Raw genomic sequence first — 25921 nt, forward strand, 5'->3', positions numbered from 1 at the left:
GTATTTCTAAATATATTTCTAACTGTCATTTAATGATTCAAATACTGAAGACAATCATAATGGCTATAGCATTATTATTATTATCATATAGATTATATGTACTCCTCATATTTTAGGTTATATGTAACACTCTTATTTTGGATAAAGATGATTATTTAACTATAAATGTATTCGGAATAGAAATTCAAAATGTGACTAAAATTAGACAATATATTAATTACTTTCTTGGTAAATACTCAGTAAAATTATTTAAATACAATAACGCATTAGTTTCCTTCATCACTTCATTGAGTAACAGTCTCATGGATCTAGTATTATCTAATCTAAGTTCCTGATTATTCCTGACATTGACATAGTTTTATAAGCAATATTTAATTAACATGTAAATTATTTATTCTACATTTAAGAGAGTATTTAAGTCACTGGAAACAAAGTCTAGAGGTCATTGGTTTATTGATCCCTGTGCCTCTCGCAGGTTTCTGCCATGGGTGACAGGGGAACCAGCAATCGCTCAGAAGTGACTGACTTCATTCTTGTAGGTTTCAGGGTCCGCCCCGAGCTCTACATTCTCCTCTTCCTGCTCTTCCTCCTTGTGTATGCCATGATCCTGCTGGGGAATGTTGGGATGGTGGCCGTTATCCTGACTGATCCCAGGCTGAACACACCGATGTATTTCTTCCTGGGCAACCTCTCCTTCATTGACCTCTTCTACTCCTCCGTAATTGCCCCCAAGGCTATGATCAACTTCTGGTCTGAGAGCAAGTCCATCTCCTTTGCAGGCTGTGTGACCCAGCTCTTTCTCTTTGCCCTCTTCATTGTGGCTGAGGGGTTTCTCCTGGCTGCCATGGCTTATGACCGCTTCATTGCCATCTGCAACCCACTCCTCTACTCCGTCCAGATGTCAACACGCCTCTGCATCCAGTTGGTGGCTGGTTCCTATTTTTGTGGCTGCTTCAGTTCTATTCTTTTGACCAGTGTGACATTTACTTTGTCCTTTTGTGCTTCCCGAGCCATCGACCACTTTTACTGTGATTACCGTCCACTTCAAAGGATTTCTTGCTCTGATCTCTACTTTCATAAGATAGTTTCTTTTTTCTTATGCAGCATTATTATTTTGCCCACCATCATTGTCATTCTCGTGTCCTATATGTATATTGTGTCCACAGTTCTAAAGATAAGATCCACTGAGGGACGTAAGAAAGCCTTCTCCACTTGCAGCTCTCACCTAGGAGTCGTGAGCGTCCTGTACGGTGCCATCATTTTTATGTATTTCATCCCTGACAGATTCCCTGAGCTGAGTAAAGTGGCTTCTTTATGTTATACGTTAGTCACTCCCATGTTGAATCCTTTGATTTACTCCCTGAGAAACAAAGATGTCAAAGAGGCTCTGAGAAAGATCCTGGGGAAAAAGATATTTTTATTTAATTCCATCTTAACAGTGATATAACTGAAAGATCTGGATATTATGACAATTTGCAAAATTTATATTATGACAATGCAAAGAATGCACTCGATGATTTTGAAATATTTAATCTCAAAAAGTTTATTTATTGAATCCCATAGCCTTACATCTGAAGAATACATTTGGTCTATATTTTGCCTGCCTATAGATTTTGTAGTGGAACGGCTTTCTCCATACTTCATCGTCATTTGGGTAAGGATTATGATTGCCATGTAATTTGATTTCAGGGAAAATATATTCCAAGTTTTGCTGGCAATCTAAGGGTGATGTTGGGATGTAGTGTTTATTTTGAGTCAGTAACAAATATTATATAGTGTCTATATCTGGTAGCTGTAACAAAATCTGATATAATAAGACAGAACAAATATCAGATTTACTGAAGAAATCTTTTTGAGTACTGGATGAGAGAAATGGATACTCTAGAGCTTACAGAGTCCTAAAGGTGACATGTGAGCCACTCAATGATCCAGAAGTTGAATGATTGACAAACTTATTTAATGGTTTCTCTGACTTAGATCAATTATTCTTGTAAATCCTCCCTTTTCATAAGAAAATTGTAATGAAAATGAACCAAAAATAATGATAATTCTTTCTTTTATTATGTATGACTTAGTGATAATTAATTCATCATACTGATAATTATTGAATTTTGATGCACCCTTTGCCCTATGACTTTCCCTACATATAAATAATTTCAGTACTTAGCTCACCATGAAATCAGGTACTAGAGAACTAAAATGCTATATGGAAACCCAGTGAAAAAGACATTTATAAAAGCACAAAAAAGTGCAACCTCTTAAGTGGCCCTAATGGTCAAGGAACACTTCGTAAGCACATTTTAAAAATAAATAGCTTTAAGCAACATGAAATAGTTAGGTTTTTGAGCAAAGGGAGAAAACCATATGTGAACTTCATGAAGTTTATAAGTGATTTGTAATGCACGAGACAAAGGGTGAGGAATGAGCCTTAAAAGGAAACTTATGAAAATCATGGAGACCTGTAAGTCAAGCCAAGAAAGCTGACTTTTATTCTGTAGACAGGCTATAGGCATTGGAGATTTTAAGGAAGATAGTACTGTGTTCAAATTGGCATTTTACAAAAATCATACTGGTAGCTTTGTGGAAGATAAATGTTCACAAGGAGAAGATTGTAATCCCAGGAAATGTTTGGTCGTCCAAGTAATAGGTTATGATGGCTTTACCAAAGGCAGTCTTATTAGTCAAGAAGAGACTATCTTTAGAACGGTAGCTAAAGTCTGCTGAATATTGACCAATGGTTGATAAAATGAGAATGAGGTAGAAAAATAATGACCTCTCTGAGCATCTCTGACTCAATGCTTCCTCATAAATGACGAAGAAAGTATAAGGGTAATAACAGTTTATGGTTAACTTAAGAGTTAAGAAAATAAGCTCAGGTGTCAGACTGAGCATTCAAATTCTGTTTTTGCCAATGTAAATTTAGGCAAGTTACATACTATCTCCACATTGTTATTTCCTCATGTAAAATAGGGTATCTACATCTCAGAGTTACTGGAATGATTAAATTACATAAATTTCTTATAAATTTGTTAAATCCACATTTAACAATTGCCAGATTTGCCCTTTCCTCCTGCTTTCAACACTATTGATGTTAAGTCTGAGAGAGGAAAACTATAACTTTCTCTGCCCTTTTCCCTTCACTATCTGCCATGAAGTATCCCCAAAGTCTCCTAGCATATCCGTTTTCATTTCCATAGGCAGAGTTTGAGAAACTGCCTACTACGCTGTCATTTCAATTTTACCTTTCTCTCTGCTGAGAACTAATGGAAAAGATTGTAAAATGACCAAAAAAGGCAACAGAACCTCCAATTAAATGCAAAATAGTATCTTATCATCAAATGTGATACTTATTCATCTCTCTACTTATGTCTTTCTCTTAAGAACCCTCTCTTATACTTTAACAAATGCCATCTCTTTAATTAACCTTTTATAAATACAGATTTCTGGGAGAAATAGGGGACTCACTAAATGGAAAAACTTCCTGAAGATTTTCAAATACCTGCTCACTGTGCTAAGGTTGTGCCTGTCTGTCTCCTGAGATGAAGCAGAAACCTGTCAGGTTGAAAGGGGCATAGTTTACTAATCCTCCCTTGGAAATAAAATGCAGATACCCTCAGGCAACACCCTGAGGCTTATAATGGAATAAGTACGAAATGGTTCCTAACTTTAAATTTTGTCTATTGGATATGAGTAATTCTTCATCAAACTGAGAAAAACGACTGTAACAATACTGTTGACTGCAAGGGAGAACAGTGCTCTTCTACATGCACCGTGTGCTGCATCCCCCACAACCATCACCAGACATACACACACGCATAAAAGCAAACATTAGCATGTTCTCTTTCTTGCTTTCACTCCCGACACGCGTGTGCACACAGACACACACACATCAGGATATCTTTGAGAGGAACACCAAGAAACATCACTGGATATCTCGTTCCCTAGAACAATATATGTCCAGTGTCATCCAGTTAACACAGAAGAGAATCCTCAGGCTGAAGTAGAAGCTAACAGGCCTCATATATAGACCTCACCATTAGAAGATGTGTACCGTAATTTCTCAATGCTGAGTTTTTTTCTTTTTTTCCGCAGCATCAAGAAATTTCTATATTATTACAGGAATTGCATTCAGGTATACTCTGTTCTCACTCCTGTTTGGAAATCACTTCTCTCATTTTCCTTTGATTCAAGGTGGATGCATGACCTTTACAGTGTAAGTTCTGGAAACAGGGATATATTGAAGAGGAGTAATAACATATAAAAATGTTAATATATAAAAATAAAATAAATAAAAATGTTAATATAAATTAATCAATACAGAAATGCATAAATACATACACATGTACATATAATTCTCTGAATTTATATAAATGCATTATAGGACTGCTTATAAGTGAATCAAAGTTGTAGTAAGGTCATGTACAAAGTTATTTTAATAATATATAGATAGCATTTTGATTTTGCAATTACATGATTTTAATACTACCCTTGCCCATCAGGAACTTCTTCAAACTCATCTAATGACTTTCCATTGACTTTATAATTATCGCCAATTTTTGTGTCAACAACTAGTAAAGTTTTCTTAACTTAAATGAAAGTATTTTAAAAACAAAAAATAAATGATAGTGGTGGTGAATCCTCACTCAACTACTGCTACACTAATAACTATATTAAAAGCTATAGCCTACTTTTATGATTGAGCTTTTTTATATGATAAATATCTTCTATGTCTTCAATAGTTTCCTGTTTTTAGGCCAAAATTAAATCTTGAATAAAAAAAAGACATTTCTGAATCATTGCTTTTAAATTAATCTAAAAAAGAAGATCTATCCAATTCTTTTTTCAACCAGTGTATCGAGAAATAATTGATGAAAAAATAAACTATATTCATTCAGGGGATACAATTCTGAGTTTTGGCAGTTTTGTACATCAATGAAACTCTCACCACAATTAGATACAGAACTTTTTTTGTTAAGATTTATATATATATATATATATATATATATATATATATATATTCATTTAAGTAATCCCTACACCCAACATGGTGCTTGAATTCACAATCTCAAAATCAAGGGTCACCCACTCTTCTGACTGAGGCATCCAGGCACCCCAAGATAAAGTACTTTTCCATCACCTCCAAAAGACTTATCATGCCCTTATTTAGATTATGCCTCCTTCCAACCCCATTCCCAGATAATCAGTGATCTTTTTTTTTTTTTGCATATTCTGTCTATCATCTATCATCTATCTACCTATCTATTAAATCTGCATATGATATGCAGTCTTTTCTGGCAGGCTTCTTTAACTGAATAAAATGAATTTGTAATTTGTTCACAAATTTGTCCTGTGTGTAAGTAATTCATTCTTTTTATTACTCAGTAGCATTTCATTTCCCATTGTAGACATCTACCGCTGCCTCCCTCCCCCTTTCAACCTAGTGTGATAGAAAGTACACAGGCAAGTGTACATAAGAACATAGAGTCTCCTCTTACCCTAGGTCTCGGTCATGGCTACCATATCACCTGGAGAGTCACAGGCTAAAAACATTTATTTCTTCCAGCTCCATGTTGCAGAAACTCCATTTAAGTCAAGAGTGGCTAAAATAGGGATCCCTGGGTGGCGCAGCGGTTTGGCGCCTGCCTTTGGCCCAGGGCACGATCCTGGAGACCCGGGATCGAGTCCCACGTCGGGCTCCCGGTGCATGGAGCCTGCTTTTCCCTCTGCCTGTGTCTCTGCCTCTCTCTCTCACTGTGTGCCTATCATAAGTAAATAAAAATAAATAAAAAAATAAAAAAAAAGAGTGGCTAAAATATCTAGAAATCTCTTCCTCTACTTAGGGCCCATGCATAGAGTAGAAGCTCTACCCCAGGCATGATAGGTGAAGAACTATAGGGCTCTAATTCCCTTGCTGTTGCTGCCGTTCAAAGGATAAAGGTTTTTTTTGCCAAGAGAGGTAAGCTTAGAAGACCATAAGCTACTGACCTCACCCAGAAACCATATCATAAAGCCAGGGTGTCACTCTGAGAGAACTGGGCCACTGCTCCTATTCCAGTTCCAGAACAGTTGAACACAGGTTTTACATAGAGTGAAAGGCAGGCCATAATAATAGAGGGCTCCAAAGCTCTCCTCGAGTGAACTGACTTCATTTGGAATGAAGTGTGGGAAGTTCAAGTATAAGTATAAGGGACTCTCAAACATAACACATTTGGTGATAAGCAGTTAAGAGAATTTGGAAGCTCAATGAGAGCAAAAAGCTGACTGTAGACCAACTAGAAGTTTGCCAGAGAGAACCAGGGAAGGAGACAGTGAAGAAGGCCCTCTGAGTGTTGGAGCGAATCTCAAAGACCAGACTTAAGGACTCTCCTTGCAGACAGAAACAAAACAATTGGATCTGACAGTGAGAAACACACGTCCCACAGTGTTTCAAAACAATGGAACAAGAAGAATCAGTGGAGTCTCTTTGCTGAGTGGAAAACCTATAGATGCAATCACTCAACAGAACGATCAGGGGAGGACACAGCCAAAGCCAGCCCAATAAAACCAGTGACATTCAAGAGTATGCAGAAGCCTAAAGCTGTGCCTCTGAGGTAACATAAAGTGCTTCTCAGAACAAACTTTCAATAATATAGTAAAAAAAAAACAAATATAGAAATTATTTTAAAAACATATTCTGAAGATATAATAACTTGAAAAATATTATATAATACGAATCATACAGTACATACCCTTTTCAGATTAGCTTCTTTCACTCAATAATGTGCATTTACAATCCCCTAATATCCTTTCACTGTTTGAAAGATTCAGCTCATTTCTTTTTAGTGCTGAATCTTATTCCATTGTCTGGATATACAACAGTTCATTATTCATTCACCGTTTACGTGCAGGTTCTTGTGTGGACGTGAGTTTTCAACTTGTTTGGATAAATATCAAGGAGCACAATTGGTGGATTACACAGTAAGAGTATGTGTAGATTTGTATGAAACCAACAAGCTATCTTCCCAAATGGCTGTGCCACTTTGCATTCACAATAGCAATGAGTGAGGATTGCTGTCCCTCCACATCCTTGACAACACTTAGTACAGTCAGTGATCTGGATTTTGGCTATCCCAATAAGAGTGTAGTAGTATAACATTTTTTTTATTCTTTTTAAATTAAGACGTTAATTTTTAGAAGAGTTTAAGGTACAGAGATTTATCATATGCTTTTTCCCCCTCCGCCTACACACATATCTTTGTCCATTGCCAACATCCTCCACCAGATTGGTATGTCTATCACAATTAATGAGCCTACAGTTATATCTATCATCATCCAAGATCCACAGGTCACTTAAGAGCTCACCCTCGCTATTGTGTATTTTATGATTTGGACAAATACAGGTATCCATAATGATGGCATCATAAAAAAGTGTCCTCACCATCCTAAAAACCTTTTCCTTTTTCCTGCTCATCTCTTCCTATCCACAACCCCTATCAACCACCCATCTTTTTCCTCTATACTTTTGCCTTTTACAGAATGTCATATGCTGGTAATCACATAATAGGTACTCTGTTCAGATGGGCTTCTTTGACTCTGCAGTATGTAATTAAGATCCATCCTTGTCTTTTCACAGCTAGATGCTTCATTTTTAGCACTAAATAGCATTTTATTCCCTGCATATACCATGGTTTTATTTATCCACTCACTTACTGAAGGAAATCTTGGTTACTTCCAAATTTGGGCAATTATAAATAAACCTTCCATAAATATTCATGTGCCAGTTTTAGTGTGAACATCAGTTTTAGCTTTTTTGGGTAAATACCAAGCAGCATAATTCCTAGATCATAGATCAGTAAGACTGTGTTTAGTTTTCTAAGAAGCTGCCCAATTGCCTTCCCAGGTAGCTGTACGATTTTGTGAAACCCACTAGGAATGTGTAAGAGCTCCTGTTGCTCCACATGTAATTATTCGATGTTGTCAGTACTCTGCATTTAGGTGATTCTGACAGGTGCATAGTGGTACCCCATCATTGTTTTGTATTATATTCCCTGATTATGTATGATGTGGAACACCTATTCATGTGTTTATTTGCCATCTGTATATCAACTTTTTTTTAAATAAATTTTTATTTATTTATGATAGTCACAGAGAGAGAGAGAGAGAGAGAGAGAGAGAGGCAGAGAGAGAAGCAGGCTCCATGCACCGGGAGCCCGACATGGGATTTGATCCCGGGTCTCCAGGATCGCGCCCTGGGCCCAAGGCAGGCGCCAAACCACCCAGGGATCCCTCAACTTTAGTGAGGTATCTATTAGACTCTTTGGTCCATTTTTTAATAGGGTTGTTTTTCTTATTGTTGAGTATTAAGTATTCTTTGCACACTTTGGATATCCTTTATCACATATATTTTCTAAATATTTCCCTCTAGCCTATGTCTTTCCTTCTCAATCACTGACAATATCTTTCACAGAGCAGAAATTCTTAATTTTAGTGAAGTTCAACTTATCAATTGTAGTTTTCAGGGATCATGTCCTGGTGTTACATCAGCAAACCCAAAGGCATCTGGATTGCTCCTATATAATCTCCTAGAAATTTTACAATTTTGTGCTTTACCACTTGAGTTAATTTTTGTAAATGCTGTAGAGTTTTTGTCTATATTCTCATTTTTGCATGTGGATGTCCAGTTATCCCAGTACTCTTTATTGAACAGCCTACCTTTTCTCCATTGTATTATCTTTGCTTCTTTGTCAAAGATCAGTTGACTCTATTCATGTGGCTCTATTTTCACCTTCTAAATTCTGTCCCATTATTCTATTAATTTATTCTTTCACCAATCATATTGATTATCTTAGCTGTATAGTTGTGGAAAGTTGAAATTGTGTAGCGTCTATCCTCTGATTTTGTTCTTCTCCTTCAATATACTGCTGGCTTTTCCAGTCTTTTGCTTTTTCATATAAACTTCACTTTCATGTCTGAAGTTTGTCAAAAAAAATAATAACTTGCTGGAGTTTTCATTGAGATTTCATTGAACGAATATCTCAAGTTGGGAAGAAATCACATCTTGACAGTATTAGTCTTCCTCTCTATGAGCATTCAATAGTTCCTGATTTATTTAGGTATTCTTTGACTTCTTCCATTAGAATATTATACCTTTCCTCCCAGAGATCTCATACATACAGAGATTTCATTTGTGAAATTCATTTCTAAGTGTTTTATTGGGAGAAGTGATAATATAAATTGTATGGTGTTTTTGTTTTTGTTTTTTATTTAAGTTCAATTAGTCAAAAAGTAGTATATCATTAGTTTCAGATGCAGTGTTCAATAATTCATCAGTTGCATATAACATCCAGAGCTCATCACATCACATATTGTGTTTTTTAATTTAAATTCTACTTGCTCATTGCTGGTATATGGAAACCAACTAACTTTTGCATATTAACCATGTATCCTGCAACACCCCTATATCTCCTATTAGTTTCAGGAAGGTGTTTTTGTCAATTCTTCCAGATTTTCTACATAGACAACCATGTCACCTGTGAACAAAGATAGAGTTATTCTTCCTTTCATTCTGCACATTTTTTATAGTAATTGGCTACAGCTGACACAACAAAATACCACAGACTGGTGCCTTAACCACCTTTTTTTCCCCTCCAGTTCTGGAGACTCGAAAACCATAATCAGTGTGCCATAAATAAATATTCTGAGGATTTTCTCTCTGGCTTGCAGATGTCTGCCTTCTTCTTTCCTCTTCACATGGTCATCCCACAGTGCACATGTACATCCAATGTCTCTCTGTGTGCCCTAATCTCTTCTTATAAAGGTACCACCCAGACTGTTTAAAAACCCACTGTATCTGCCTTATTTTGAAGGCTCTATCTCCACATATAGTACACACTGAGATACTGGGGGTTAGGGCCTCAACATATGAGTTTAAGGAGATAAAATTCAGCTCATAATACCTTTCTTTCCTTTTTTGCCTATTGCATCATCTAGGACTTCCAAACAAATGCTGAAGAGCTATGGAGAGGGGGCACACCCACTGCCTGATTCTTATCTTAGATAGAAAGCTTCTATTTCATCACCGTTAAACATAATCTTAGCTGTAGGGTTTTGTGGATATTCTTTTTCAAGTTGAGGAAATTCCCCTCTATTCCTGCTTTGCTAAGAGTTCCTTTCCTTTTAATGTGTGGGTACCATCACAGAAATGTGATACAGGCTCAAAAATGGTGAGACTTGGTGTACTCCCCTCAAACAAATCAGCTAATCAGTTCTGTGTATCTAACCTACAAATCAGCCTTTTTTTTCAGTTACATTGGTATGCTTCAAGTTATATCAATAACTTGAACTGATGGAGCAGTATACTGACTCCAGTCTTATTTTTTTTAATAAATTAATTTTTTATTGGTGTTCAATTTACCAACATACAGAATAACACCCAGTGCTCATCCCGCCAAGTGTCCCCCTCAGTGCCCAATACATCTTCCACTTAGCCTAAAGACTTTCCCTGACCACCAGTACCTGCTTTCAGGCACCACACATTGAAATCTGTGTGTTTCTCTTTGGTATAAATATCTGTGGATTTGAGTTATCTGTGTAAGGATTTAATTCTCACACTTAATGGTAAGTTCCCAAATGAATAAGGTTATTTATACCTGAACCTACCACAAAACATACTACACAGTCAATAAAATTTATCAAAAAATGAATATTCAGAAGCATAGATGAGAAAATTTTGGACCTCACATTATTTTAATGATTAACTTCTTCTATACTTTATTCAATGTTTTTCACAGTAATTAGCACAGGAAAAAAGTGCATGAAAATCCAGTTGAGGGAATGATTGCCCAAAAATGTTTTCAGGTCTCTATATACCACTTTGGTTTTTTATATTAGGATTTAGCAACTAGCAATGTCTCAAAGCAATCTACAACGCCTTATATATTTGCTATAAAATTGTTTGTTTCTTTTTATTATTACTTCCTCTCAATAAAACACACATAACATTTTTGATTCAAAACGAAAATTCAAGAAGTTACTGTGGCCGAGTTCAAAAAGGGTGTTGCCTGTGTTCTGCTCTAGGATTTTGATGGAATCTTGTCTCACATTTAGATCTTTCATCCATTTTGAGTTTATCTTTGTGTATGGTGTAAGAGAGTGGTCTAGTTTCATTCTTTTGCAGGTGGATGTCCAATTTTCCCAGCACCATTGATTGAAGAGACTGTCTTTCTTCCAGTGGATAGTCTTTCCTGCTTTGTCGAATATTAGTTGACCATAAAGTTGAGGGTCCACTTCTGGATTCTCTATTCTGTTCCATTGACCTATGTATCTGTTTTTGTGCCAGTACCACATTGTCTTGATGACCACAGCTTTGTAGTACAACCTCAACTCTGGCATTGTGATGCCCCCCAGCTATCGTTTTCTTTTTTAAAATTCCCCTGGCTATTCGGGGTCTTTTCTGATTCCACACAAACCTTAAAATAATTTGTTCTAACTCTCTGAAGAAAGTCCATGGTGTTTTGATAAGGATTGCATTAAACATGTAAATTGCCCTGGGTAACGTTGACATTTTCACAATATTAATTCTGCCAATCCATGAGCATGGAATATTTTTCCATCTCTTTGTGTCTTCCTCAATTTCTTTCAGAAGTGTTCTGTAGTTTTTAGGGTATAGATCCTTTACTTTTTTGGTTAGGTTTATTCCTAGGTATCTTATGCTTTTGGGTGCAATTGTAAATGAGATTGACTCCTTAATTTCTCTTTCTTCAGTCTCATTGTCAGTGTGTAGAAATGCCCCTGACTTCTGGGCATTGATTTTGTATCCTGCAATGCTACCAAATAGCTGTATGAGTTCTAGCAATCTTGGGGTGGAGGCTTTTGGGTTTTCTATGTAGAGTATCATGTCATCGGCAAAGAGGGAGAGTTTGACTTCTTCTTTGCCAATTTGAATGCCTTTAATGTCTTTTTGATGTCTGATTGCTGAGGCTAGGACTTCTAGTACTATGTTGAAAAGCAGTGGTGAGAGTGGACATCCCTGTCTTGTTCCTGATCTTAGGGGAAAGGCTCCCAGTGCTTCCCCATTGAGAATTGTATTTGCTGTGGGCTTTTTGTAGATGGTTTTAAAGATGCTGAGGAATGTTCCCTCTATCCCTACACTCTGGAGAGTTTTGATCAGGAATGGATGCTGTATTATGTCAAATGCTTTCTCTGCATCTAATGAGAGGATCATATGGTTCATATGGTTCCTGGTTTTTTTCTTGCTGATATGATGAATCACATTGATTGTTTTACGAGTGTTGAACCAGCCTTGTGTCCTGGGAATAAATCCTACTTGTGGGGAATATAAATAATAGTGAAAAGGAATAGAAGGGAAGGGAGAAGAAATAGGTAGGAAATATCAGAAAGGGAGACAGAACATGAAGACTCCTAACTCTGGGAAACGAACTAGGGGTGGTAGAAGGGGAGGATGGTGGGGGGTGGGGGTGAATGGGTGATGGGCACTGAGGGGGGCACTTGACGGGATGAGCACTGGGTGTTAATCTGTATGTTGGCAAATTGAACACCAAAAAAAATAAATTTATTATTAAAAAAAACAAAATGAAAATTCAATTCAACATGCTGAAAACTTAGCAAATTGGAAAACACTGTTTAAAAAAAATAAGTTGGGCATTGGGTCCTCTGAGTGGCTCAGTCAGTTAAACATATCATGCTTGGATTTGGATTAGGTCATGATCTCATGAATTATGCATCATGTGACCGAACCACATGTCACACTGTGCTCAGCGAGGAGTCTGATCGAAATTTTCTCCCTCCTCCCACCCAACATACTCTCACTTTTTCTCTTTCTCTCCCCCTCAAATAAAAAGAAGAAAAAAAAAAAAGAAATGGGGCATGATTTTCAATTATTAGTGATTGTGTATAGTGCCAAGAGTGATTCTAAGACAAATACAACACAAAATATTGTTTATGCAGCATAATAACATATAAAAGTCAGGTTCAGCAGTAAGCCATGAAAATAAATAGAAATCAATTCTGTGAAACAAAATCATATGTGAGATAGTGTGAAGATTCAACTTCAAAAATGTTTCCCAAATATCCAGGATATCTCCAATATCCAGGACATTCAGAATTAACAATGGTGAAACAAAATCATATTTGATATAGTGTAAGTTCATATTGAAAAATGATTCTCTAATATCCTGGACATCTCCAATATCCAGGATGACTAGAATAAACAATATTCTAGGTACCTCACCTGGAAAAAGTTCTGATAACATTGCTATGATATTCAGGAGAATAAGTTTCAAAAATAGCCACAAGAAGTATGACAGTAAATAGACATAAAATCAACAGTGGGAAAGAAAAATCAAACAATTGTATTTTTCTTCTCAAGAAGTTTTTTTAGAGCTTCTTTAACATCTTTGTTTCTCAGGGAGTAAATCAAAGGATTCAACATGGGAGTGACTAACGTATAACATAAAGAAGCCACTTTACTCAGCTCAGGAAATCTGTCAGGAGTGAGATACATAAAAAAGACAGCACCATACAGGACACTCACGACTCCTAGGTGAGAGCTGCAAGTGGAGAAAACTTTCTTACGTCCCTCAGTGGATCTTATCTTTAGAACTGTGGACACAATATACAAGTAAGAAATAAGAATAACTATGATAGTAGGCAAAATAATGATGGCAGATAAGGAGAAAGAAATTATCCTGTTGATGAACAGATCAGAACAAGATATCCTCTGAAGTGGACGAGTGTCACAGTAAAAGTGGTCAATGGCCCGGGAAGCACAAAAAGACAAAGTAAATGTCAAGCTTGTCTGAAGAACCGAGCTGATGCAGCCACAAAAATAGGAACCAGCCACCAACTGAATGCAGAGACGCGTTGACATCTGGACGGAGTAGAGGAGTGGGTTGCAGATGGCAATGAAGCGGTCATAAGCCATGGCAGCCAGGAGAAACCCCTCAGCCACAATGAAGAGGGCAAAGAGAAAGAGCTGGGTCGCACAGCCTGCAAAGGAGATGGACTTGCTCTCAGACCAGAAGTTGATCATAGCCTTGGGGGCAATTACAGAGGAGTAGAAGAGGTCAATGAAGGAGAGGTTGCCCAGAAAGAAATACATCGGTGTGTTCAGCCTGGGATCAGTCAGGATAACGGCCACCATTCCAACATTCCCCAGCAGGATCATGGCATACACAAGCAGGAAGAGCAGGAAGAGGAGAATGTAGAGCTCGGGGCGGACCCTGAAGCCTACAAGAATGAAGTCAGTCACTTCTGAGCCATTGCTTGTTCCCCTGTCACCCATGGCAAAAACCTGCGAGATGCACGGGGAGAAATACACAAATGAACCTGGGCTTTGAGCCAGCTACAAATACTCATTACAGAATTATGACTTATGAATGTATTCTAGTCATCACTCATTGTAACTTCATAAAACTACTGTGACTTAAACTTAAGCCATTGCTACTGATGATGAATCAAAAGGTTAGCTTTATGTCCCTCTCTCTATAAGTAGGAGAATCAGATTTTGTTCTCTGAATCTAATGCAACTCCTTTCCACCCAAATGCCTTTCATATCTGCAGGTATTACTTCTGTGTATGTTTCTGACTCATGATTTCTGCAATATATTCATTGTCATGAAGAAGTGATCAGAAGGGAGCACAAACAATTTAGCAGATGACATTTGGGAAGGAATTACAATACCTGTGTCTGAAGATAGGGAATTCAGTAGCCTGTTTTAGGATAACCTAACTTTGAATCATTAAGCTACATTACATACCAACATATATAAAGAAAGTGACTGAATTTTAAAATGACCTAAGAGAAACATACTTACTTTTTGTAGGTAATGGAAATTTTGAATTTTGATGTAACTTTATTTACTCACTAAGATCAAAGTTGTGCACAAATAAACACAAACATTATTACAGTTCAAATGCTGGGATTTCTCTCCTAGGTAGGCCTCTAAAACCCCTTTATAATGATCATTTCCCTGCATTTCCGCAGCCTGAAGCTCATAGTTTTTTTTAAAAAGGTCTATAAGTAGTCTGGATGGAGGAGTTACTTTAGAAAAGATACTGAGAAAAGCAGAAAGAGAAAGAAGAAAGAAAAAAATAAGAAGAAAGAAAAAATAAGATAAAGAAAGAAAAGAAGAAAGAAGAAAAAAGAAAGAGAAAAAAAGAAAGAGAAAGAAAGAGAAAAAAGAAGAAAGAAAGAAAGAAAGAAAGAAAGAAAGAAAGAAAGAGAGAGAAAGAAGAAGAAAGAAAGAAAGAAAGAAAGAAAGAAAGAAAGAAAGAAAGAAAGAAAAAAGAAAGAAGAAAGAAAGAAAGGAAAGAAGAAAGAAGAAAGAAAGAAAGAAGAAAGAAAGAAAAAGAAAGAAAGAGAAAGAAAGAAAGAAAGAAAGAAAGAAAGAAAGAAGGAAAGAAAGAAAGAAAGAGATACTAACACAAAATATACATGAAGGATTGTTGATTACATTCTTATTTGTCCAGAATATGATTTTCACACATTCATACCTCATTTCCTAGACAGCTCAAGGAAGGATTTGAACTGATTGTGTTAAAATAGGGTCACTCTGTCCTCTCAGGCTCTATATGCATGGTTCTGCAATAATAATAATAATAATAATAATAATAATAATAATAATAATAATAAAGCACTTTTTATATGCCAGCCACTTTTCTAAATGCATTTATAGTAGCTCTTTTAATCCATACAACCATACTCTGAGGTGTGTACTATTCAGTTTCCTAGTTTACATGTGGGGAAACTAAGATACAAAGAAATGAAGTCTGTTCATTAGCTACCTACAAGGTCAGAATTGGCCTTTGTAGACAAAAAAAAAAAAAAAAAAAAGAAAGAAAACCTGGCTCCAGTATCCATGCATTCTTAATCACTGCAGATTACCGCCTTTTATAATAATCTGTTCTGATTCCTTTACCTGATTTACCTCTTTTTGTACTTGAGTTCAATTAAAGTTTCTTATCCCCAAAATAAATTCTCCAATCTCTCAACCTAGATTAAAACACTTCTGCATAATCATGTTCCCAATGATAGTAGCTATTATCATCATATTTTCATATTCCTAATAAATATGAATGAGTTCTTCCTTAAGATCAAAATTTCAACTTGTCTTCATATATGCCAGCACAACAACCTTCTGTGTCTGGCAGAAGGCAATTAATCAACATCTATTACACAGATATATATGGTGAATATAATCGAACAACCAAAATCAGAAAAACTTGAAGACTTGGAAACACTCAGATGGTTAGCAGAGCTTTAGGTATAAGTATAGGAACATCCAGGGCTACTTTTCACACTTACTAACTGGGATCCCGGACTAAGTGACTTATGTAACTTGCCTATATCCTCTATATAACCTACTTACAGTACTTAAGTTACCGATGGAACTTCTGGCGAGGTACTATACCACTGTATCCTCACATAAACCAGGCATGAAAACAATATACCTCCCAAAGTTTTCTTGGAGGTAAATATTTAGACAATGCATGTAAATAACTTAGTACCATTTATGACAGGATAAGTACTTGGCAGATATTAACTGTTATTATTTTTATCTTAACTTTCTGTGCTCACTCTATGATGCACACCAAAATAGTAAGCACCAATTTGGTTGAAAATTAATAATATGAGTATTGGGATATTATTTTTTGGATAAACCATTCTAAGTTGAGAGAAGAAATCAGAGAAATTGTTAAAAGATTAAAAAGAATAAGGAAATCTGAGAGAAGTGTAATATCTTGCCCAAGAAAGAGATGGCTGACAGAGAAGTGGCAGGGTGTCTTACTGTTATACTTTCATTAATCACCAGTTCCATCAAAACTTAAATATAGAAAAAAAAACTTAAATATACAAATCATTGTAACATAAAAGAGCAAAATTTTAAATAGATAATACTTGACATCTGAAGAGGCATAAAATACTTACTCAGAAGGTGAAAAGACACCCTGAGGTAGTCATGAAATGTTTCTTAAGTATATTCTATTTGTCTTCTTCTAATCTCCTCCAGGGATAAGATTGTAGAACATTTTAACTATCCAGATTTATTCTTATCAAACTTGTTCTAATGTTAAAAAGTTTATGCCCAAAGACATTTATACCTAGAAAAGAGTCTCTCCTAGAGCAAGCAGCCAATAAACAAATAGTCAGTTGATGAATAATTATTTGTAAAACTCACGTTTCAAGATTTACTCTTACCTTATATTGATATTTTGTCAGATTCTGAAAATGAAGCAGCAGAATCCCAATGTTTTCCTGTTCTTATTGTTTTAATTCTAGAGATGGCAAACATAAAGTCAATCAATGACCATGCTACAAGTACTAAACAACTTTTATGTCAAGATAAAATGAATCCCTCCCCCCCAAAAAAACTCCAAATCCATGTTTATCATTCCAGTTTTAGTTCTTCCCATAGAGAAACTGGACTAATTTCCCCTGTTGCTCTATTTAGACAACTACACTTTCCTTAGGTAATTGATTTCTTGAAAAATGATATATAGTCCTTTGTGGAAGAGGCACAAGGTGAATTTTTCCAATGTGCTTTGCTAATACTGAAACAGTTCCAGGAATTGTATACAAAGGGAACGTGAGGAATCAACCGGCAGGATATTCTTTGTCCTGCATTCTTGGATGCTGAATGCTTTTAAAGAGGTAAAGTGGATTGTCTTGGATATGGAGATAGAGGTCCTGAGCCATCTGGAATCTCAGAGAATCCACCAGAATATCAGCAGCAGTCATCCATACTGGCTTTGGTTTTGCCATAATGGTGTAACTTTTTGAAATAATTACAGCATTGAGGTTTCTCTTACCTTCTGGGACATAGTCCTCTGGGAGAGAAGGAAGCATCAGTAAGTTACTAAGGTACCCAGGCTCTAAGCCAAGCTCCTGAGGATCACAGAGGCTCTAGTATTGGGGGGGGATAGGAAGGAAGAAAAGAAGGAAGGAGGGAAGGAAGGAAGGAAGGAAGGAAGGAAGGAAGGAAGGAAGGAAGGAAGGAAGGAAGGAAGGAAGGAAAAAGGAAAAGGAAAGGGAAAAGGAAAGAGAAAGAGAAAGAAAAAGAAAGGAAAATGAAGAGCTTAAACTTACTAGGAGTCAAAATACAACAGTTTATTTTTTTACTTTTCTTGTTGTGTGAGTCCTTTGAGAGGGACCAAAATGATCTTTTAGTCTTAATTTCTCCACTGAAAAAGAAACATTTCCATTTATTATTACAGCAAACCATGTGGTAGGCTAACTGACACAGATATGAAAGAAAATATTATGTTATGAGACATATTTTTAGAGAAATTTTTATTCCTAGTCATAAAATTCATTCATTTTCACTTAAAACTCTCCATATTTATCCTTTAGCTATATTTTTTCAATGATAATTGATAATTAGAAGTACAATAAAAGGGGCCCCAGGGTGACTCAGTCATTCAAGCATCTGCCTTTGGCTCAGCTCAGGATCCCAGGTTCCTGGGATGGAGCCCCAGGTCTGCCTCCTGATTCACAGGGAGTCTCGTTCTCCCTCTCCCTCTACCCCTCTCCCTGCATGTGTTCTTTCTCTCTCATTCTGTCAAATAAATAAATATATTTTTTTAAGTACAATAGTATGGGGATCGTATGGGATAAATTAACCCTGCAAATGCCCTCTAATTACTTAAAGTAGAGGTTAAATAATGATTAACTTAATCTACATTAGCTTCACCTTGTAATCTTAATTACCTGAAAGTTGTTTGTTGAGGTGTCAGGTACTAAGTAATATCTCAACAGTCACTGTATAAATTTCAAATAATTTTTTAAATTGTTCTATATCAGTCCAAAAAAATCTTAATTTGTGTATGATAAAAATTACATCATTGAGTAACTGTCATAAATACATTTTATGTACTATAGTAATGGTAAAGAGGAAGGAAATAATGGTAGCTTCTAAATCCTCACATATGCATCCTATCAAAGACAATAGTTGATATTTTCTTTCCATATTCTCCTTGTTCTCAACAATAAACTCAGAATCCATAAGCTACTTACTGATGGGGTCCTTCAAAGTCCACTGATGAAGTCCACTGATGGGACCGTTGTGGTCTTGCCATGTTGAACCGCTCTACTTGTTCATTAATATTTACCATCAAACACGATGGTGTTAGGAGGCATCCTGGAAAATTCCCTGGGTTACTGCTACACACTCCCCCCCCTCCTTTCCATTAATATCTTTTGCTAAATCACTAAGAGTTACCCAAAAGAATACAAAGCATTTTGTTTACCTGTTGGTTCAGTGAAATGAATACCCAGGGGACAGGAGCAATTGCTATGTCTCCCAGTAAAATGTTCTCTCTGTTGAGCAGTAAGTATACTAATTCAGAAAAGCATAATGTCAAAGAAACAGCAAGGGGGGAAAAGGGTGAGTAAGCAGGTTTTAGTGTGGTAGCTGATACTGCTTTTTTGACCCAAGGTACTTGGGCCAATAGTCTGATTATGGCATAAATGGCCTCATATATTGTTTGCTAACACAGAGTACAGATCATATCCTGGAGACAACAACCCAACTATATAAAGTGCTAAGAGCCAGTTGGTCCAACAACTGAATCCCCTATAAGTGATTCCACCATTCCATAAGTTCACTTGATTCTGCTTGATGAGGCACATGATGATTCCACTGAATTCCATAAGAATGAATGCCCTGCCTAACTTCTGTTCTTGTAAAGTGAGTGCATTGCCCTAAAGCTGTCCTACAATGTGGTATAATAGTGAATAAGGCATTTGTTGAGTCCTGATACAGTGGTATTAATAGAAGCAATTGGGCAAAAAGTACAAAATAACAACTAGAACAGAGCCTGGGCAAATGACTACCCATCCTTGATGGAAAAACCAGTGTTCAAACTGAAGCATGATGACTGGCTGGTAGCCCCAGGTTATGATATTTACATTTTTTGTTGTAGGAAGAATACTTACCATGAGACCTACCCTTTCAAGGAATTTTTGTGTGCAATAGGGCATGGTAGCTCTGCACAGTGTTATACAGCATCTCTAGAGTATGTTCAACTTGAGTAATTTAAATAGGTTGAATCCCTTTGAATAGCAATTCCTCATTTTCTTCTCTTCTCAGCCCCAAGCAATCACCATTCTACTCTCTGCTTCTATGAGCTTGGCCTCTTGTCTTTTCTTTGAGCTTGGTTTCTTGAGATACCTTCTAGAATTGGAATTATAGAGTATTTGCTGTGATTGGCATTTTTCACTTACTGTAATGGTCTCCAGGTTCATCCACGTTGTCACTGTGGCAGAATTTCCTGCATTTTTTATGCCAAATAATGTTCCACTGGATGTATATGTCACATGGTCCTTCCATCCATCAATGAACATTTTGTTTTTCTCCGTATATTTTTGATGACCATCATCAGGAAATTGTGCACTTACTGAAGGTAATTACCAGGGCAACCACATTAAGCAATCCATGTTGTGAACCCTAGCTCTACTACCATGACTATATTATTGCTGAGAACCCGTGATAAAGTAGATGGTAAAGAATCTGGAAGATAATGGGTCATTGCCTTTACCAGGTTACTGATAACCTGATCCATATTTGATATGAATTACTCAGTAGTCTTGTGAGAAATTAATATTCTCAATTCCTTTTATCATTCAGGGAAGTCCTTTCATCTACTAACAGACCACGGGGTCAGTAATCCTTCACTCTTGCTGCATTCAAGTTCCTGGTTATCGACGTAAACCACTAGTCCACTGGCCCTAAATCAGAGTAAATATGTGTCCCACACTATATTCCAGACAAGAAAATAACTATGCAGGTGGAAATGGTATGTCTGTTAATAATATCTTCCTTACAAGTGTCATTAGGAAATAACTTTGAGTTGGACTAGGATGCTGCCATAGTAGTCCATTTCCAGCCAGTGCTTGTGTCACATGAAGCACAACCTATAAATCTGGCTCAATTTATTTTTTCTCCCTGCATCAGGCTCCCTGCTTGGCTGGGAGTCTGCTTCTCCTTCTCCTCCCTGTTCATACTCTATCTTTGTCTCTCCATCTCAAATAAATAGATAAAAATCTTTTTAAAAATTTTTTAAAACATACCCTTAATAGGGTATTTTGTACTCTAAATTTTTTTTGAGTTTTTAATATGGTTGCTTCCTTTCTTTGTAATTCATGATAACATGGTAGTAATGAGTGTGAAATTATGCTACAAATAATTATTTATGATTGCCGTGCTCCCTCTGTTTAATTAGTTTACCACAGTTATTTCAGTGCCCTCGTTTGTAAGTCCACAATATAGTTAATTGTCAAGTCAAAAAGAAAAGCTCAATCTTCCTAAAATTATGTACAGGTAAATATATTTAATGTAATTATATTTCATTGATTGTGTAACATTCATGATCAGTAGAAACATGGTCATGTACAAAGATTGATGCAAGATTTTAATTAATTTTCATAAAACTATTACATACGTAAAAAGACAAGTAATAAATATATGGCAAAATAATATTTTCATGTTGCAGGGGATAACTCAACACCACATAAAACTAGAAGTTTAAAAAAAAAAAAACTAGAAGTTTAAACCCAATTTGGTATTCATTTCAAATATTAATATCAAATTAAGATTCAGCCATCTTAATGCATACACAATTTTCTTATTGAGAAGATAGTTTTAACTTAAAATAATAATTATCCTTCCCCCTTATGTATTTATTTTCTTATTTCATTGGCTATAATGCTATATATAATACATATGATAAAAATATAATATTAAAATCAAAAAGGAATAACACTCTCAAACTTATTTACAATGATGAGATTATCCTGATGCCAAAACCACAGAAGTACACTAGTAGAAAACTATAGGTCAATATCCATGATAAATATAGATGCAAAACTTCTCAATAAAATGCTAGCAAATACAATTCATCAGCACTTTAAAAGGATTGTTCATCAGGATCAAGTGATTTATCTTTGTTTATGCACGAGTGGTTCAACATATGCAAATCAACCAAAGTGATACAGTACATTAACCAAAAGAAATAATCCTATAATCATATTAATAGACACAGAAAAATCATTTGACAAAACTCAACATCTATTCATGATACAAACTGTTGCCCTATTAGTCACAAAGGAACATATGTCAACAAAATAAAGTCCATATATGACAAACCCACATCATCATCAATGATAAAAGGTTGAAAACTTTTCCTCTAAGATTGGTAACAACACAAGAGTGTCCTCTCTCACTATTCTTATTCAATATGGTACTCACTAGAGTGATAAGGCAAGAAAAATAAATAAAAGGTATCAGAATTGGAAAGGAAAAGATAACACTTTTTCTATTTGCAGGAAACATGATTTTATATTTAGAAAATCCAAAAGCTTCAACCAAAAGCCTGTTATATCTAAACAATTCAGTAAAGTTGCAGAATACAAAATTAACATGCAAAAATCAATAGCATTTCTATGTGTTAGCAAATAATTTTCTAAAAAAGAAATAAAGAATTGGTATAATTTATGACACATCAAAAACAATCAAATATTTAGAAATAAATTTAAGGAGGTAAAAGATCTCTGCTGAAAACCACAAGATATATATTTCAAAAATTAAAGAAGACACAAATAAATGGAAAGCTAACCCATGTTCAGGGATTGGAAGAATTAATATTATTAAGGTACTGATACTATCAAAAACCATATAGATTCAATGCAATCCCTATCAAGATTCAGTGACATGCTTTACAGAAACAGAAAAAACACTTAAAATTTACATGGAACCATGAAAAACAAAGAAATCCTGAAGGAGGTGGGAAAGAGGTATCCAGTTCCTGATTTCAAGATACACTATGAAGCTATTGTTATGAATACAGTATGGTGCTGTTGTAAAAACCACCACCAACAACAAAAACAATGGAAGAGAATTGAAGACCCAGATTTAAATCCAAATCAACTAATAATTGACCAAAGAGCCAGATATACTCAATGGAGAAAGATGCTTTGTTTAATAAGTTGTGCTATGTTGAAGAAAGAAGAAGAAAAGAAAGAAAGAAAGAAAGAAAGAAAGAAAGAAAGAAAGAAAGAAAGAAAGAAGAAAAGAAAGGAAAAAGAAAGAAAGAAAAAGAAAGAAAAAAAGAAAGAAGAAAGAGAGAAAGAAAGAAAAGAAAGAAAGAAAGAAAGAAAGAAAGAAAGAAAGAAAGAAAGAAAGAAAGAAAGAAAAATGATAATTGGATATTTACACATAAAAGAATGAAATTGGTCCCATATCCATTTTTTTCTTTAAAGATTTTATTTTATTTTTTATTTATTCATGATAGACATAGAGAGAGAGGCAGAGACACAGGCAGAGGGAGAAGCAGGCTCCATGCAGGGAGCCCGACATGGAACTTGATCCCGGGACTCCAGGATCACGCCCTGGGCCAAAGGCAGGCGCCAAACCGCTGAGCCACCCAGGGATCCCCGAAATTGGTCCCATAACTTACACCACTCATAAAAATTAACTTGAAATGGGTTAAAGACTTAAATTTAAGACTTGAAACATACAGAAGAACATAGGAATAAACTTCTAAACGAGGGTCTTTGTAATAATTTTTGGATATGGCCTCTAAAGCACAAGCAACAACATCAAAAATAAACTAGTGGGATTACATAACCTAAAGAGCTTTTACATAGCGAAAGGAAACATCAAAAAAGTGAAGTGATAACCAATAGAGTGGAAAAAAATTATTTGCAAACCATATATCTGATAAGAGATTAATATCCAAAATGTGTCAAGAAATCAAACAACTTGTTAGCAAAAATAAATAACCCAATTTTAAAATAGATGACAGATGAAAGACATTTCCCCCCCAAAAAAAGATATACAAAAGGGAAACAGGTACATGAAAAGATGCACAACATCATTGATCATTAGGATGATGCAAATTAAAACCACAAGGAGATATCACCACACACCTGTTATATGCCCATTATCCAAAAAAAAAAAAAAAAAAAAAGAGAGAGAGAGAGAGAGAAATAACAAATGCTAGTGTAGATGTGGAATGTGGAGTAAAGGGAACCCTTGTGTACTGTTGGTGACATTGTCAATTGTCACAACCACTATGGAAAATAGTATAAAGAATCCTCAAAAAATTAAAAATAGAACTATCATATTATCCAGAAATTCCATTGGGAGTACAACCAAAGGAAATGAAAATATTAACTCAAAAAGATTTCTACAGCCCCATACACATAGTAGTGTTGTTTGCAAACAATGAAAGTGATTGTAAACGACCTAAGTGTCTATTGATAAGTGGGTGGATAAAGAAGCCATGCAATATATACAATACTATTCATCTAAAATAATGAGGAAATCCTACCATTTGCAACAACATAAATGGACCTTGAAGACATTATGCCAAGTGATATAAATCAATGAAAACAAATACCATATAATGTCACTTTCTGTGAAATATTAAAAAAAAGAAAAAGAAACATGTAGAAAAAAGAGATCAGACTTGTGGTTACCAGAAGCAGAGGGTAGATAATTGCCATAGTCCGTGTTGTTGCTGCTTTTGTTGTTTGGTTCATTCATTGTTTTGTGGTTTTATTGTAGCAGCTTCCAGGAGAGAAGGACCATTCTCACAAACATTGCAAGTTTTTCTATCCCTCTCTCTCTAGGAATTAATTCAGTTTTATAACTTAAATGAAAATAAATTATAGTGGTTTGAATAAAAGGGAGATCTCGTTGTCCTCCCAAGCATAGTGAATTAACTTTAATTCATTAAATATTTACAAATACTTATTTTCTTTGATGTAGGTCAGTCTATTTGAATTAGATGTTCTTACATTAGATAAATATGGCAGATTCCTATAAGAAACTAAATTCTGGGGACACCTGGGTGGCTCAGCGGTTGAACATCTGCCTTCGGCTCAGGGTGTGACCCCGGGGTCCCAGGATCAAGTCCCACATCGGGCTCCCTGCATGGACCCTGCTTCTCCCTCTGCCTGTGTCTGTGCCCCTCTCTCTCTCTCTCTCTCTCTGAGTCTCTCATGAATAAATAAATAAACTCTTTTTTAAAAAAGAAGAAAGTAACTCCCGGGGTGCCTAGGTGGCTCAGTGGTTGAGCATCTACTTTCAGCTCAGGTCGTGATCCCAGGGTCCAGGGATCAAGTCTCACATCAGGTTGCCCAGAGGGAGCCTGCTTCTCCCTCTGCCTATGTTTCTGCCTCTCTCCCTGTGTTTCTTTCATGAAAAAATAAGTAAATCTTAAAAAAAAAAAAAAAGAAATTAACTTCCAAGAGTGACCCCCACAAAAAGTGACCATATGTATATATTGGGCTGTAAATATACAGTCTGTCGTATAAAAATCTTTTTGTTGTTGTTGTTATATAAAAATCTAATTAAATTCCTCCTTAAAGAGGAAAGAACCTGGTCTTAGATTAACTCAGATAACTGTTAGCAAGAGTTTCACAGCTTCAAGCACAGGTCAAGGAAGACAGACCAGACAAGGTACTACAAGGACTCTGTCTACAAATAAACTAAAATAGTAGCAGAGGAGTAGGATGTGACAAAGGGAAAGTCTCTCAACCATATGGTTATAACCAGGCTACAATCTTCATAAATAGTTTGCATGACCAGGTTGTGAAAAGGTGAACATTCCAGTCCCTGAAGGATTCTTAGAAGCTTGCAGACTGACATCTGAACGAGGGCAGATTTCAATCTTTCAGCATTTTCAAAAGAGTAGAAAAGTCCAGATATCTATAAAAACAAAAGTAACAAAGAGTTTTAAAATATATATTAATTCAGATCAGGAGGAAAACAGAAATAAAACAGAAAACCACGCTTCCTGAAGTTTGCAGTAAGGACAAGATGGCCAAATGATTAACGAAAGGGATTCCTAATGTCTCTGTCCTTAATGGAAGAAATGGAATTAGACGTGGCTAAGGATGAGATTCTCTGAGAAAGCGAAA

The 25921-nt window shown here is 35.9% G+C and overlaps 2 protein-coding genes and 1 long non-coding RNA gene across 3 annotated transcripts; 1 reads left to right on the forward strand and 2 right to left on the reverse strand.

The window, feature by feature from the left end:
* The first annotated feature begins 469 nt into the window (after positions 1–469).
* Positions 470–1447, forward strand: LOC112667265 (olfactory receptor 9K2-like). Its single transcript, XM_025458867.2, has one exon. The coding sequence runs from the start codon at positions 485–487 to the stop codon at positions 1445–1447; it is 963 nt and encodes a 320-aa protein (XP_025314652.1). The 5' UTR covers positions 470–484.
* An 11521-nt stretch (positions 1448–12968) lies between these two features.
* LOC112667135 (olfactory receptor 9K2) lies at positions 12969–14352 on the reverse strand. The gene has a single exon (XM_025458651.2). It carries the CDS (start codon positions 14279–14281, stop codon positions 13340–13342), a length of 942 nt encoding a protein of 313 aa, XP_025314436.1. The 5' UTR covers positions 14282–14352; the 3' UTR covers positions 12969–13339.
* A 1139-nt stretch (positions 14353–15491) lies between these two features.
* LOC112667136 (uncharacterized) lies at positions 15492–19415 on the reverse strand. The gene is made up of 5 exons (XR_003141064.1): positions 19246–19415; positions 19013–19136; positions 17809–17902; positions 17198–17274; positions 15492–15580 (listed from the first exon to the last, which is right to left on the reverse strand). It is a non-coding gene; the product is annotated as an uncharacterized LOC112667136 (long non-coding RNA).
* Positions 19416–25921: the final 6506 nt, after the last annotated feature.

Source organism: Canis lupus, chromosome 27, assembly GCF_003254725.2.
Source record: "Canis lupus dingo isolate Sandy chromosome 27, ASM325472v2, whole genome shotgun sequence".
NCBI lineage: Eukaryota > Metazoa > Chordata > Mammalia > Carnivora > Canidae > Canis > Canis lupus.